This window comes from Euleptes europaea, chromosome 12 (genome assembly GCF_029931775.1).
Source record: "Euleptes europaea isolate rEulEur1 chromosome 12, rEulEur1.hap1, whole genome shotgun sequence".
Lineage (NCBI taxonomy): Eukaryota > Metazoa > Chordata > Lepidosauria > Squamata > Sphaerodactylidae > Euleptes > Euleptes europaea.
In genome coordinates, this window is record NC_079323.1 from 25,362,284 (window position 1) to 25,377,295 (window position 15,012).

General features: G+C 38.7%; 1 protein-coding gene across 1 annotated transcript in view; it reads left to right on the forward strand.

Annotated features, from left to right (window-relative positions):
• BRCA2 (BRCA2 DNA repair associated) overlaps nt 1–15,012 on the forward strand; it is a 34,590-nt gene that overhangs the window by 8,568 nt on the left and 11,010 nt on the right. The window contains exons 9-16 of the mRNA XM_056858506.1: nt 206–1,312; nt 2,771–6,766; nt 7,821–7,916; nt 8,383–8,452; nt 9,781–10,211; nt 10,675–10,868; nt 11,375–11,562; nt 13,002–13,172. Of these exons, the coding sequence (XP_056714484.1) occupies nt 206–1,312; nt 2,771–6,766; nt 7,821–7,916; nt 8,383–8,452; nt 9,781–10,211; nt 10,675–10,868; nt 11,375–11,562; nt 13,002–13,172 (6,253 nt within the window). The remainder of the gene's footprint in view (nt 1–205; nt 1,313–2,770; nt 6,767–7,820; nt 7,917–8,382; nt 8,453–9,780; nt 10,212–10,674; nt 10,869–11,374; nt 11,563–13,001; nt 13,173–15,012) is intronic.

Here is a 15,012-nt window from a genome sequence, read left to right on the forward strand (position 1 = left end):
TAATGCTAATCTCTATAAATATAAAAAGATCATCAGTTTAAGAATTTCCCCCACCACAGTAGTTTTTGTAATTAGTATAATTATCTGTATAATTAATTAATCAAATACTTTATTTATTTATTTTTGCAATGTATTATCAGCAAATCAACTAATTGATTGTTTAATGAATACAATTTAATGTTGATGATTTTGTTATTATTGACAGATTTTGGAAAATTATTAGATGGCTGCTTTGGAATAGACAAACTTCCCAATAAGTCAAGTGTGAACCAAAACCCACCAAATGTTTTAGAAGATGAAGAGATGCATGAAGAAACTGATACTGCAGGAGAAATTGAGAGTAGTTTTTCTGTATGCCTTGCAAGTGGCAAAACTTTCCAAAGAGAAACGAAAACAGCCAAATGGAGTAAGAACAAATACTCTGATAAAGTGCAATATGATGGCCTTCAAGAAAATAATGCAGTGAAATTGGATTCTAAAGATGGCAGTATAGGAGAATATGAAACTGAGTTAAATTCCTCCAATTATAATCTGCACGCAAAGATCATTCCAGGTAATAGAACACAAAACCACCATGTGACTCAAAATAACATATGTGTAGAAGAAGAAATGCCATCATCTGTACTGTCTTCATGGTCTCAGTTGGACTTGTCTGGTCTTGAAATAACACAGCTGGGGAAAGTGTCTTCATGTTATACTAGCTCACCTAATGTTTATGCCAAGAAAAATTCTGAAGACCACGTACCATCTACTGTGAAAGAGTGTGCTAGTACTTTAGAATCACGCATACTAAACACATCAAGTCTAATAAATGTCCACAAATTATTGAACATTAATTCTCCAGAAAAACTACCAGGTTCCAAAAATTCTCCAGTGCCTGTTGAAATGAGAAACAGCCCAAGGCTAGTGAAAGGTTGTGAGGCTATGCAGGCTTCCATCACAAATGACTCAGAAAATGCTTCCTTCTTAATGGAAAACACAACTTTTACGGAATTCTTGGAAGCTCATAGCAGTTGCCATCATAAATACTCAAAAGGAAATTCTAAGACTTCCTCTGGCTCTCTTGGAGATAGTACTCTAACACCAGCTGCTGGTGATAGTAGAGGACTTAAAAGGTCAGGCTTAACAATGATGAGCTCACTTTCCAATTTTAAAAGGCGACCCAAAAAATTTGTTTATTCACTAAAAGACACTTCAGTATGTCAGGAAGAAAGGACCACACAGACAGGCGGATCTTCTTATCTTGTGCCATCTGGTGCAAAATTAAAATCTTCCAAGTCTGGAGTTTCTGGAACAGCCATTGGGAATGAAGGTAGGCTCTTAGATTTCTTCATATGTTGATTTATAAACGTCAGATTCTAAAACTCTGTTTTCTATGCTTGTCAAGTCTTTGGTTTGAACCAGATATTCATGTTTACTGCACTGAAGAGGTCCTACTGTCTTTAGAAGTGAATTGTGTGTTGTGAAGTTAGGGTTTTTTCATCACATGTTTATAGGTGGTAGTAAGTGGGATATAAAGTAGGGAAGAGGCACTATGAGATAGGCTGAAGTAAGGAAATATGTAGGAGAGGAAGGGAAAAGGAGAGATCACAGGAAGAGGTAGAATTTTAGATATTTCAGGAAAAATAGAAACAGTTTTAATTAAATGAGTACATTATAGCATAAAGCAGCTTGTCATGTCTCTGGAAATGCCACTGTTAAGGACTCTTAATTAAAAGTAAAGTCATTAAATAGTATCAGTTTTTAATTGCAACACTGAAATTTTAATCTTTTTGTACTTAATACCATCAGATCTTCTGATCTCTTGAGAGGTTTTTGCAAAACCCTGCATTTTATTGAACATGCGTAGGTTGAAGGAAAAAATAAGCTTAGCCACTTGAGCAAAGGAGTTCTCTCAGTAATGGATTGCTACATCAGAAGATTTATTTAAAATTGTCGAAGAAGCTCACACAATGGTTTAATTTCTTAGGAACTTCAAATACACAGAAAAACAGCATACTCTTTTAGGAGCATAAATATTTCAGTCATAGAATAGTGTTAGCTGCAGTTTGCCTCGTACCAACAAAATGTTCAGAAAATAATTCTCCCTGGAACTGGAGGACATGATTTTGATGGCTACTTTTGCTAATCCTAGAGGCAGGAAGCTGATTGCAGACTTTTGTCTCTGACTTGCAAGATGTGCCTGCCAAATCTTTTCAATTTGGAGACTTCTGTAGCTGTAAAAGCAGTCTGTCACAAAAAAACTATTTATGCCTACTCAGAAAGGTTAAACATGTAGAACAAAGAAAAACAGAGAGGCAGCAGGCCTCAGTCAAAAGTAATGTAATAAACTGATACTGTAAGGAAACACGTATAGCAAAGAAAGGTGTGGGTAGGTGCCTTGATCCAACTCCCAGGTGCCACTTTTCCCCTTACACAGAGTGTGACAAAATGATGTCCTCCAAGCTCCAGGTAGGAGGAACCTTCTTAGTACGTTCCAATGTTCCATTCTTGTAGAACATGAGAGAAGGTTAGGGTGTACTGTTAAATGATGGTAACATAGTTTATGTGTCATAATTCCTTACAGGGCAAATTGAAGAACCTTCAAGTGGTAATGAGCATGTTGAAGAGAGACAAAAAGTAGAACTTGAGAAAAGCTGGACTTGGACTACCGGTAACCCTTTTCATGAAACTCCATGCAATAAAAAACCAACCGTAGGAACGGATCAGTTACCAGTTCTTCCAAGCACAGACAGGAAAAATGACACAAATCTGTTTTCCTCTCTTATAGCTACTAATCAAGAAACAGAGTTAAGTGAAAACAAGATCCACACAAGTAGTAGCAAAGATACTTCAGAAATAGAAAACAGGGCAAAATGTGCTCGCCTCACAACCTGTAGTTCATTCCAAGAAGGAAGTTCTGAGGAATCTGGGTTGACAATACAAGCATTGAAAAGGAGAAAAAAGCAAGCACCTTTGGAATTAGCTGCGCAGCATTTTTTGGGAAGCAGCACTCAAATGGCTGAACTTGTGCATCTGTCAAAGAAAACGTCAAAGCCTAACGTAGATGAGCCTTCTAAGTTTGTAGCATTGGAGAAAAGTTTAGATCTGAGACAACCTGTTCTAGATAATAACAAGCAGAGACAGTTAGGACTTGCAAGTCATAATGAAAATCAAGGTTTTCTTGGCTTCAAAACTTCATCCAATAAACCAATAGCTCTGTCTGATGACAACATCAGAAAAGGCAGATTGCTGTTTAAAGAAATAGAAGATCAATTTCTTAAAGACTTACCCTGTGAACAAACGCAGTGTATTCCAAATAAAAATGTAGAAGAAAATGCTGAAATTTCTGCAGTTAAAATGAATAAATTAAACAAAAGCATATCCAACTTTTCACATGCTTCTGATTCACAAGTTGGCCTTATTGAATTAAGTGATACCCAAAACATGTTTTCTGAGTTTTTCCTGAATGCATCATTTCATAACATGCTTAAAAATCAGCAACCTGAAGGAAAACACAATTTAACAGCAAGTGAAGAAGCAGAGGTCATTGAGCTTTCTAATATACTGGAAGAAACAGGTAGTCAGTTTGAATTTACACAGCTTAGAAAGCAAAAGGCTATGTTGCAAAACAGTGCTTGTAAAGCACCTGGAAGCACCAATAAACATGAAATAACTAAACTGGACATAAATTCTGAAGCATGGAAAGATGATTTTAAGGAAAGCTGCCAACCAAAACCTCAGCAAGACAGTGATCGGTCTCCCCTTAAGTATAGAGACACCACTGAAGAATCTGCGATACAGGAACGTAGCAATGAAGAGCTTGCATTAGTTAATATGGCAAGCAAAAAGCAAAACAGGGATTGCTCTGTTCCGAATGCATTAGCATCTCTACATTGTGGCTTGTCTGATTTGGTGGCGTATAGAACAGCTGGGAGAAAAGAGAGTGCTATTTCTAGTGAGATCTTTAACAAACCTGCAGAATTAGTCAGTAATCTAGATGGAATGGATGAAATGCGTAACCTTCATAAAACTATGTTAAAAAATAATTGTTCAAAAAGATGTGAAACTTGTTGGAATAATCCTAAATATATGAAAGAAATGAGTGTTGATTGGCATCAGATGGTCAAAGCAGTAAGTGCCGAATACATGATGAAAAATAATGTGAGAGACACTATTAACTTTGTGAAAGGAAATATGGAAAAGAAGTCAAATGGAACAGGTTATAATGAAGACAGTATTCATATTTCTAGAACAACAGAAGTTAATCTAAAAATTGTTCAAAAGTATTCTATTCATATGACAGGAAATGACCTGTCAACTGTTGAAAACAATCACAGCGTATTAGTCTCACGTCACTGTATAAACTGTGAAGAGACTCATTGTAATGATTTGCAAGAAACATTGTCTGACCTAACATGTTTAGTTGAAGTTAGTAAAACTGAACAGAATTCCATTCTGAATAATGTAGATGAAAAAGAAAACCTAAATTCTAATCAACAAGGGGAAAAGATACACAGTCCAGAGGGTGGTTATTTAGTACACACCATGGCTGGTCAGAACATTCTTGTTCCCCAGTCGGGAAAGAACAAAACACTTCATGTGTTGCCTGGCTGCTGTGGAGAACAACTAGATGATATGTCATCAGTTTTCTGTAGTAAGGCAGATGTTGGAAACGAGAAGGGGGCCGTCACTTTGGTCAAAAAGAGTATCGACTTAAATCAAAATGAAAACTTAAAGCACAATAGTACAATGGGATTTCGCACAGCTAGTGGTAAGCAAATTGCAATCACTGACAAATTTTTAGCTAAGGCAAGATGTATTCTTTCAGAAGAATGTGCTTTCTCAGAAAAAGATGGTCTTATTAGTAATTTTGTCAGCACTGGCATTCAACACTCAATAAAAGAAAAAAAGGATGAGATAAGGGAAGTAAGTAAGAAATTTGAAGATATAATTGAAAAGTATAATGAAGTTCTAAATCTTAAAAGTTCTGACGATCTTCTAGACCTGCTGCCAGATAATGTTACCATTAAGCAGACTGAGAATCTCAAAACAGTTAACCTTTCTCAAGAGGTTAATACTTCTGAAAGAAGAGTAAAGCATGATCTAAGTGAAGGTTTGGTGACAGAGAACAATCCAGCACCTATATCAAGCACAAGTGACATTTCAAAAACTTTATTTATGGATTCTGATAATGACCAATGTTTACCTGTTGAAGAAGGTAATTCAAGTAATGTACTTGTTACTAACAACAAGAACTGGGACTTAAATTCTTCAAAACCAATTCCCTCTACTTTAAAGAGTTCTGCATTACACCATTTATCAGATAATAATGACACAAATTTCTGTGCAGAAAATGTTGTTTATGTGTCCCAAAGAACATCACCAGAAAGTTTGAATGCAGAAAAATTTATCACCTTTAAAGAAACATCTAAAAATGTTGATTGTATAGTCCAGAAATGTGATTTAAAATTACTGGACACAAACAGCTTACTAAAAGATTCCTCTAGAGAAGTATCCTTCTCTGCTTCCAAGCTTTCAACTGCAAGGCCAGTTGCGTTCAGTACAGCAAGTGGTAAAGCTGTTAACATTTCTCAGGAAGCATTAAAAAAGGTCAGACAGTCACTTCATACTGACTGCTATGAATCCACAAAACAGAATACAGAATTTCAATCTAAAACTAGTAAACGTGGCGTTTTAGAAAGCTGCTCTGATGCCTTGGGAACTACAGAGAAAACTGCAGCGGAAAATTCAGTCGCAGCCCAATTTTCTGGAGCTGAGAAATATGGCTGGGAAGATAAACAGGCATTACAATATGCGGGACCCATGTCCTTGGACACTGGGACTCAGTCAGGTTGTCAGACATCATGTGTTCAAATGACTGATGAGCTTTCTGATACCTGGGCGTCCAACAAATGGAATCACACCAAAGCAGACTTTTCTAGAGATGCTGGTAAGTGCGAGTTCTTCAGCACAGCAAGGGGTAAACCTGTACAGTTAACTGAAGAGTCATTAAAGAAAGCTAGGCTACTTTTTTCTGATATTGAAGAAAACAATTCATCAGTTCACCCAAGTCATGTGTCAAATGACAGTTATGCTGAAGTATTTCCGGTTGGAAATAAAGTGACCCCTGAAAAATGCAAACCATTAATGTCCCAAGGAGAGAGACCTCCAAACACTGACGTGAATTCACAATTTTTTTGTGGCTTTAGTACAGCAAGTGGGAAACATGTGCATGTCTCTGAGAAAGCTCTCCAGAAAGTTACAGGTTTCTTCAAAGAAATTGATGATACCAGCAGCAATGATTACTTTGCAGATGGACAAAATTTACAGCAGGATCATATTACACCAATAGAAGCTCCTTGTGTAGAATCCAAACCTTATGATGAAGTCATTTCAAAGTCAAAACTGCAAGAGAAGTCTTATACTGAGAAGTACAAGCAACCAGTGCAATGGGAAAAAACCTTTCCATGTACAAAACAAATAGAACCTTTGGAAAGACACCAGCCTTGCCCAAAAAGAATGGAAACAGCAAACACAACAAGCCATGACGCTGTTACTGAAGGAAATCTGGATTCTTGTTATCCTGTGTACTCCCAAACCCCAGAAAATGATTTGGAAACAGAAGCTTCAGAAAGTGCCAAAGCATTCATGGAAGATGATGAGCTCAATGATTCAGAAGTACAGAAAAATAAAAGAACACTGGTCTTTGTTCCTGGGAAAACTAATTATTTGCTGTCAAATGCGAGAACTGGGAAAAGGCCCATAGAAGAAGAAAACAAATTTGGTAAGTAACTCATTTTTCTTGCGCTCAGCTCTTAAGTGTGTTTACTTGGTGGCACTGCCACTGATTTGGGTTTAATTTACTACGAAGTAGGGAAGAATTAATGTTCTCAAAAAATTGTAGTCACAACCCTCTATGTCAATGTAATGGGAATGCAGGACTGGGATTTGGGCTGGGGGTGAGCAGGAGATCTTGCAGTAAAAGATCAGCGAAAGAAAGGGATATTTACTTCTTCCAAAATCCACTGATCATTATATGCAACCCTGCCCGCCCCCCCCCCCCCGTCTTCCCTTCAGCTGGGCTCACTATTATTTTGGAGACAGCTGTGGGGGGAAAACAGCCAGAGGAAAAGAAACAGGGGTAGAGATGTGAATTCCTGGGGGGGGGGGATGCTAACAACTCCAATTTTTTACTTCACATTACCAGAATGCCTTCACTAGGACCAAGATCAAAGTGCATGGCCATACTATCATTGATAAAATCTGTAACAAACTGTTACGAAAGATGTTTCGGAAATGACTCAATAGCTGTACAAAACTCTTGTGAACTAACACAGCCATTATTAACATCGTCAAAGATGTTAATACAAAGAAAGTTTGTATTAATGAGTTCCAGGGCTTAGTTTGTGGAACTGAATTATATCACCTCATTTAAGAAATGTTTGTGAAGAATTATGGTTGACATATATTCAGAATCAATAAGGAATTAAATCATATGCAAGTATCTCACATGCACATTTTTCAAGAATAGTGCTTTTTTATGTTGTCTACTCCACAGCAACCACATAGGACATCCATGTAGCAAAAGTAGTAACAGAGTTTGCCTTTAGAATGTAAAATATTTTCCAGACTTTGATTTCTAAATAGAACCAAAACATTAGTATGAGAAGCCTGGTGTTTTGTTAAGAAAGCCGTTCTCCACATGAAAAGAAAGAAAACGCCATCTTAATTAATTCCCTTCACCAATAACATCAGTTTTTATAATAATATACATTAAGCTTTGTGTCCCAGGCTTGTTAAAAATGCATCTCAAAATGGTTTCTGCATTTGCTTTCCAGGAGAACCTCCTATTAAAAGAAAATTGTTACCTGAATTTGATAGATCAGAAGGGCCCAACAATTCATCTTTGAAAGCCTCAAAAACTACTCCAGAGGGTAATGATATTTTTCTTAAGGGTCACTCACATCAGTGAATATAAAGTTCGATATTTGTTCTTTCTCCTTTACTTTTGTAACACAAATTTTTTTAACAGATTTTAAAACTTGCTTAAATTCCTGTTCCTATCTCAGAATCCTACTTTGCAAATAACGTTCTAATGAGATTTCATTCCTCATTTTATGTGTTTGTGCATACTGCTGCATTTGGGACTACTGTGGCTTCTTGCAGGTAGGCAACACGTTAAGTGAAAATTCTTAAATGTCATATAGATTGCAGCAGTAAAATTGCTTTTTAACGGTTTTCAAGGGAAGAGGAGGCTCATAGACTTGGGTGCATACATAGAACAGGGCATTTCCTGACATTGCTTCTTCTTTGAAACGTTTAAATGTGCTGTGTCTTCCATTCTGAAGACTCTCAGCTGTGCTTTTGGGAAGTAAAAGAACTGATTTTTTTCCCCTTTAGATGCAATGAATGACAGAAGGAAGTTCAAATACAATATTGACTTAAAGCCTGTAATTAGTGTCCCTTTCAGGTAAGAAAAATTGGTGATAGCTTCAGTCTAGAGATCCCTTTAGGCATCTGTGTGTGCGTGCACATTCTTACTTTCCCTATTTTCCGTTCCTATCACCAGTTGCAAAAGCTTCTGAAACTCACCTGAGTCTCAAAATCACCCAAAGAGCACATTGGGCGGTAGGAAGAAACCGTCATACTACCTTCGTGCACGCTCAGAGCTCTTTGTGCAGTGCTCCAGATAAGGGTTGGCCAGAAGGATACTCTCCCAAGTCAGTAAAAGTAGCTCTCCACCCCTCCTCCAGTGCTGCTGTGATCACTTTGTTATTCTTCCCTTTCAAGATACCACTGCAAATTCTTTCTCTTTCCTGCAAAGGAAGAGGACATACCTGCACCTTTGCTCTGAATGGGAAGATGACAGTACCAGCACCCTTTTCCATCCACCTTTCTTCCTCCTCTACCACATGCACGCACGTGCATTTTTACTCTGGATGGGGAACGAGTGTGTTATTGACTACTTCGCTTCCATTAAAGCCGCTATTTGCCTCTTCCAGGGAAAACAAAGTGGTAACTGTATGCTTTTCCCCTGCAAAGCCAGTTATAATTGGGGATGGGGTGGTTTGCTTTGGGAAAACATCAGGGGAAACAATGTAACTTTTGTAAGTAAACTTACATTGTAAGTAAACAATGTAACAGTGGCAGGCTGCACCCACCGAACCGCTATTCGGTGATTGTTAGCTCCCAAGGCTCCTAGGGGGGAAATGAAATAGTTCTCATAAATATGAAATCTGCCTTCCCCTGCTCTAAATCATGAACTTAGAAGTTTAAGAAAAACAATTGTATGTCTTCCTGGCTTGATTTTAGCTATTCTATCAGAAATTGTAGCTTGTCAGCTTCTTCAAACTTAGGATGAGGCTGGATATAATTGCAAAGCATTTCTAAGATAGATGAATTATATTTCATTGCTTCTTGTTTAATGGATATTGTTCAATGAATTCAGTGTGTTTGGTATGCATATTCTTTTTGCTTTTTCCATACTAAAATAGCGTTAAGTAACTTACAGTATTTGTCTGGGAGCGATTAAGCTTATGATTGTAATCTGAAGCATCTAGTACAATGCAGAGGCAGGCAATGGCAAACCACCTCTGAACATCTCTTGCCTCAAAAACCCTACAGGGTCGCCTTAAGTTGGCTGCAACTTGGTGGCAAAAAAAAAAGTACAATGAAATAGGTATACAGTAATAGTCAAATATGTGTAATATGTAGATTGCCAGGTTAATGAACAGCAACATTAAAAAGATCCATTCTGATCACTGCGCAGATACTTACCAAAGTATTTTATTTGTTCAGTTCTTCAAAAGAACGGCAAGAAGTTCTGAATCCAAATCTTACCGCCCCAGACCAAGATCTGAAAGGATCTAAATCTAATGGTTATCGGCAACATATATCAAAGCCACCTTCGAGCAGACTATTAGGTTCTTGGATCCCTTTTAGTAAAACCTTAGCTGAGGAAAAAAAGAAGATAGAAAATGAATATATTGGACGGAAACCTGTCAAAGTCTTTGTACCACCTTTCAAAACAAAGTCAGGTGTTTCTGATGATGAAATAGCTTGCAGCAAAAAATATGGCTTACTGGAAAGCAAAAATATTAATAGAAATGGAAAGCTAAATCCTACAACAATTCAAGAAAGCACAATTGAACCAGAAAATAATTCCTCTGAAGATGATGATTCCACACAAATATCACTGGAGGATTCAGAATTCACAGATATAAATTCAGGTATGCTGGTTGTATATGTAAAATTTGTTAACTCAGCATTTATTGACTAGTAGCTTAGTAATCACACCCTTCTCCGTTGCCTCTGGATAGTTCATGCAGGCCAAATTTCAGAAATTTCTAGAGCTTGGAACATAAGGCCTCCTTAACCTCGCTCTGGTTGATGACCTTCAGAACACAGATTAACTCCCTATTATTTCTCATGAATATAAAATCGAAATGAAAAATTCAGTCATGGTTCACCAATGATATGTGAAGTTTGGCCCTAAGTAATGCAGAGAAATTTTTTAATACCTGACTTATGGTTGCAAGTAAAAATACCTAGTCGTGTATCTGAAAGACTATCAATATTCTATATTTGGTAAACATTTATATGTAGTAGTTCCTAAAAATGCAGTACTTGCATATCTGCGCGCCTGGGATTTCCATTTTAAACTATTTGGATTTGACATATTTTTCTTGGCAGATTTAACAAAAATAATAAAAGATCTTCAGTATGCCAGAAATTTACAAGAAATGAGAATTATAAAGAAAAAAAGGCAAAGAATTTGCCCACAACCAGGCAACCTGTATCTTGTGAAAACATCTGCTGCAGCAAATAGAATTCCTCTTAAAGATGCAGTGGACAAGAAATTGCCAGGTTCTTATTTCAGTAAACAGGTAGATATTTGTTTAATCTGCACTCTGTGTGTCTGTGTGTGAGAGAGAGCAAGCCAGTGTGGTGCAGTGGTTAAGAGCAGCAGAGTCTAATCTGGAGAACCGGGTTCGATTCCCTACTCCTCCACATGAAGCCTGCTGGGTGACCTTGGGCCAGTCACAGTTCTCTCAGAACTCTCTCAGCCTACACAAAGGCAGGCAATGGCAAAACCACCTCTGAATGTCTCTTGCCTTGAAAACCCTACGGGGTCACCATAAGACAGGGTCTTGAAAACCCTACATGCAAATTCACACTTATATAGTTAAACATATTAAGCAATTTTACACATTTTTATTTATTTATTTTAAATATTTGTACCCCGCCTTTCCTTATGGCGCAAAGCTACTTACAAATTACAGTATAAAATGTAAAATGGAAAAGCATGGGCTCTGCTCATTTATATTGAAATGTAGAGGCTGATTATCATGTTTAACACACTAAAACATTTTACTTGTATCTTACCTTACAGTTGTATATGTTTGGTGTTCCCAAGCAGTGCATAAAAATTAACAGCTCAAATGCAGAAGATTTTCAATTTCTCATCCAGGATTTTTTCAGTAAAGAATGTTTTCTAGAAAGGCATGGAATACAGTTGGCTGATGGAGGATACCTTGTTCCCACTGATGAAGGGAAGGCAGGAAAAGAGGAATTCTACAGGTATTGCAGTATGTGCTGGGTTTTTAATTGTATACAATATTTGCAGGTTTTTATATTGATGTAAAGAACTTATGAAATACAAAGAAAATTCAGTGAGTTTTTTGTTTGTTCTGGGATCCTTTCTGGAAAGCAATAGGGATGTTTACTCTAGATTAGGATGGTGGCCAGGGGCGCCTTCTGTCAGCTACATCTGATTCACCAACTCATTACCTTGACTCAGCCTATCTGGCCACATTGACCCATGCTTCTGTAACTGCTTGGTTGGATTACTGCAACGCACTCTACATGGGGTGCCCTTGAAGACAAGCCGGAAATTGCAACTAATCCAGAACATGGCAACCCAACTATTGTTAGGGGTTAGCTGCAGGGAACATACGTTGCCCATTTTAGAACTGCCACATTGGCTGCCAGTCTGTTTCTTAGTTCAACTCAAGGTGGTGGATATAACCTTTAAAACCCTTCACGACTGGGACGTACATATTTGAAGGACCGTCTACCTCCTTATGTCCCTGTGAGCCAACTGCAGTTGTCAGGCAGCCATCTGTTGACTGTCCCTCCACTTAGAGTGGCCCATCTGGCATCATCTAGAACCTGGGCCTTTTCCATCTTGTCTTTAGCTCTGTGAAATGGGCTCTTTGAAGAAGGAAGGACCCTTCCTCGGAAGTCTTCAGGAGATGCTGCAGGGCCCACCTGTTTGCCAGGGCTTTTAGGGACGTTTGAACTGCAGGCATCTGTTAAGGGAGGGATTTTAAGTTTGCTATTTTATTTTTGGTTTTAACAAAATGTTTTAAACTGTTATTGTAAGCCGTCTTGATCCATGAGGAAGGTTGGGATATGAATGTTTTAATAAAATAAATCCTCTCTGGAGAGCCCTAGTACTGATAGGAGCAGGATATTTAAAATATTTAGAAATTAAACTAGAGATAAATGTGTTAAGCTGTGCAAATTTAGATTTTTTCCCCGTTAGTACAATTTTTTATATTTTTATTTTAGAAAAATTAAATTACAGACATATATCACTAATTTAACAGCTACATATAATCAAATATTTAACTCTCTATTAAATATGATCAAATAAATGAACACAGCCACTGATCACACCATTAACCCATCAGTTGATTCTCAGTATATCTCATCATGGGACACCAGCATATTTCAGACATATTTCATATGATATGTTAAGCTGTACAAATTTAGAGGGTTTTTTCCTGTATTGAAAATCAACTATATTCATTTTTAAAAGTATCCCTACCTCACTTGAAAAGGCATTTCTAAAAAGCTGATGGCCACTAATAGAACTAGTTCAGTTTGTTAATTCTTTGTAAACTAGCCTTTTTGTTTCTAACGCAGCCAGCATTTAATGTATGGTAGCCGCAAAGCTTTTTCATTGTTAAAGAGTTTTATTATAGAATAACTTCATATTCTAATAATTGTAACAGGGCTTTATGTGACACACCTGGAGTAGATCCAAAGCTCATTTCAAAAGCCTGGGTTTACAACCACTACAGATGGATCATATGGAAACTGGCTGCTATGGAAGTTGCATTTCCACAAGAATTTGCCAATAAATGTTTGACTCCAGAAAGAGTGCTACTTCAGCTAAAATACAGGTATGAAATGTGAATTCCTTTATCACTGACTGCAGCCATGTATTACTTGTAATCTGGTAATGTTCATTTGGTAAATTTTATCTTTGAAATTTTTAAGCTGTAATTGCTTCTGTAACTTTGTGCATCCCTACTTTGCAGAGGGATGTGGTTTTCCTGTGTGAAATTGGCTGTTACTATTCTGAAAGGAAATCTTTTCAAAATCACGTGTGTTCGTCTGCGGTCTTCTGTGCAGTCCCACATTGGGACTGCGCTTGCGCAGGCCAACCTCGGAAAGGATTCTTCTAGCTTCTTAAAATCCGATAGGGGGCGCCGTACGCCAGAGCGCATGCGTCAGCCTTCCTGCCTTATGACGTGGCGTCACGGCGCCCCCTACCCAGTTCGTTCTTTGCCGCCGGGAAGAAAGGACGTTCTTCTTGCAGCTTCTCGTCTTTTTTCTCTCATCTAAAATAAAACGAAAGCAAACGTTACGGTAATGGCGCAGGCAGCTCTATTCAAAAAGTGTCTGCAGTGCGACACTAAAATGACTAAAACAGATGAACATTCGCTCTGCGTGTTCTGCCTGGGTGAGTCCCACAATGTGACCTCCTGCAAGATTTGTTTGCAGTTCACACCGAAGGCCCGTGCTGACAGGGCTTCCCGTTTGAAAGCGTGGCTTTATGAAAAGGTTCTATCTGGATCTCAAATGCCGGCCTCGAAGTCATCGGCCGAGCGAGACCATTCAGTACGTTCCGAGTCGGTCTGTTCCATGCGCTCGGATCCGACCCCCGTACCCGCTCCCAAGTCCCGCCCCCGTTCTCCTACCGCGGAGAGAGCTAGGAGTGCTTCGGAACCACTCCCAAAGAAGGCGCGAGCTAAGACCAAGCACTTAACAAAAAAGTCAAAGGAACCGAAGGCATCCGGTTCCAAGAGTGCTACCGATCCGATTACTAGGGAGGACGATCGTACCCCGCCTCCTCTTAGTACCCCCTCCCCTCATTTTGAGAGTCATCGGATTCAGAGGTTGACTTGCCTGATCTGTTTTTAAAAGAGATCCAGGACTCTTCTCACTTATCTCACCATGATCAACCGGTTCCACCTACTGGTTCCATGGGATCACAGCAACAGGCTATGCCTCCAATGTCTCAGTGGTGCCCCCCCCAGTGGTATGGGCCGATTCAAGCAGCTCCCTGGCAAGGATACCCCTACCCGCAATGGGGTCCGCATTTTCAGCAACCCCAACAGTTTCCATCCTGGTCTGGCGACCAAATGCAGCCTTTAGTTACACAGGAGGCTGTACCTCTCTTGGATCAGCAGTTGCAGTTCAATCTGGAAGCTGACCAGGATGCACAATCACTTCGCTCTGAATTAGGCTTGGATGAGCCGTCTGAATCTACACCAGATCTATCTACTGGTGACCAGCTGCCTGGCCCTTCTGGGGAAGAAATTTCTAAATTTTCAGAACAAATGTCCAGAGCAGCTAAAGCTTTGGGACTCGATGCCAAATCACTTGTTCCTAAGCCAAAAGAAAATTTTTTATCTCCTCTTTTTTCCCAAGCCTCCACATCTAGAGCCTTTCCAGTACTTGAGGACTTTATGGACATGGCCAAAAAAGTTTGGGAGAGTCCTTCCACCACTCCATCTACATCTAGGAAAGTAGACAGCATGTACAAGGTCCTTCCTTCAGGATGTGAGTTTTTGTTTTCTCATCCAGCTCCTTCGTCAGTGATTGTAGCCGAGTCTCAAAATAAACGTTTGGGCAGTCATTCTTCACCGTCTGATAAAGACAGCAAACGTATAGATGTTCTTAGCAGGAAAACATACTCTGCAGAGGCGCTTGGGTTCCGAATTGGAAACTATCAAG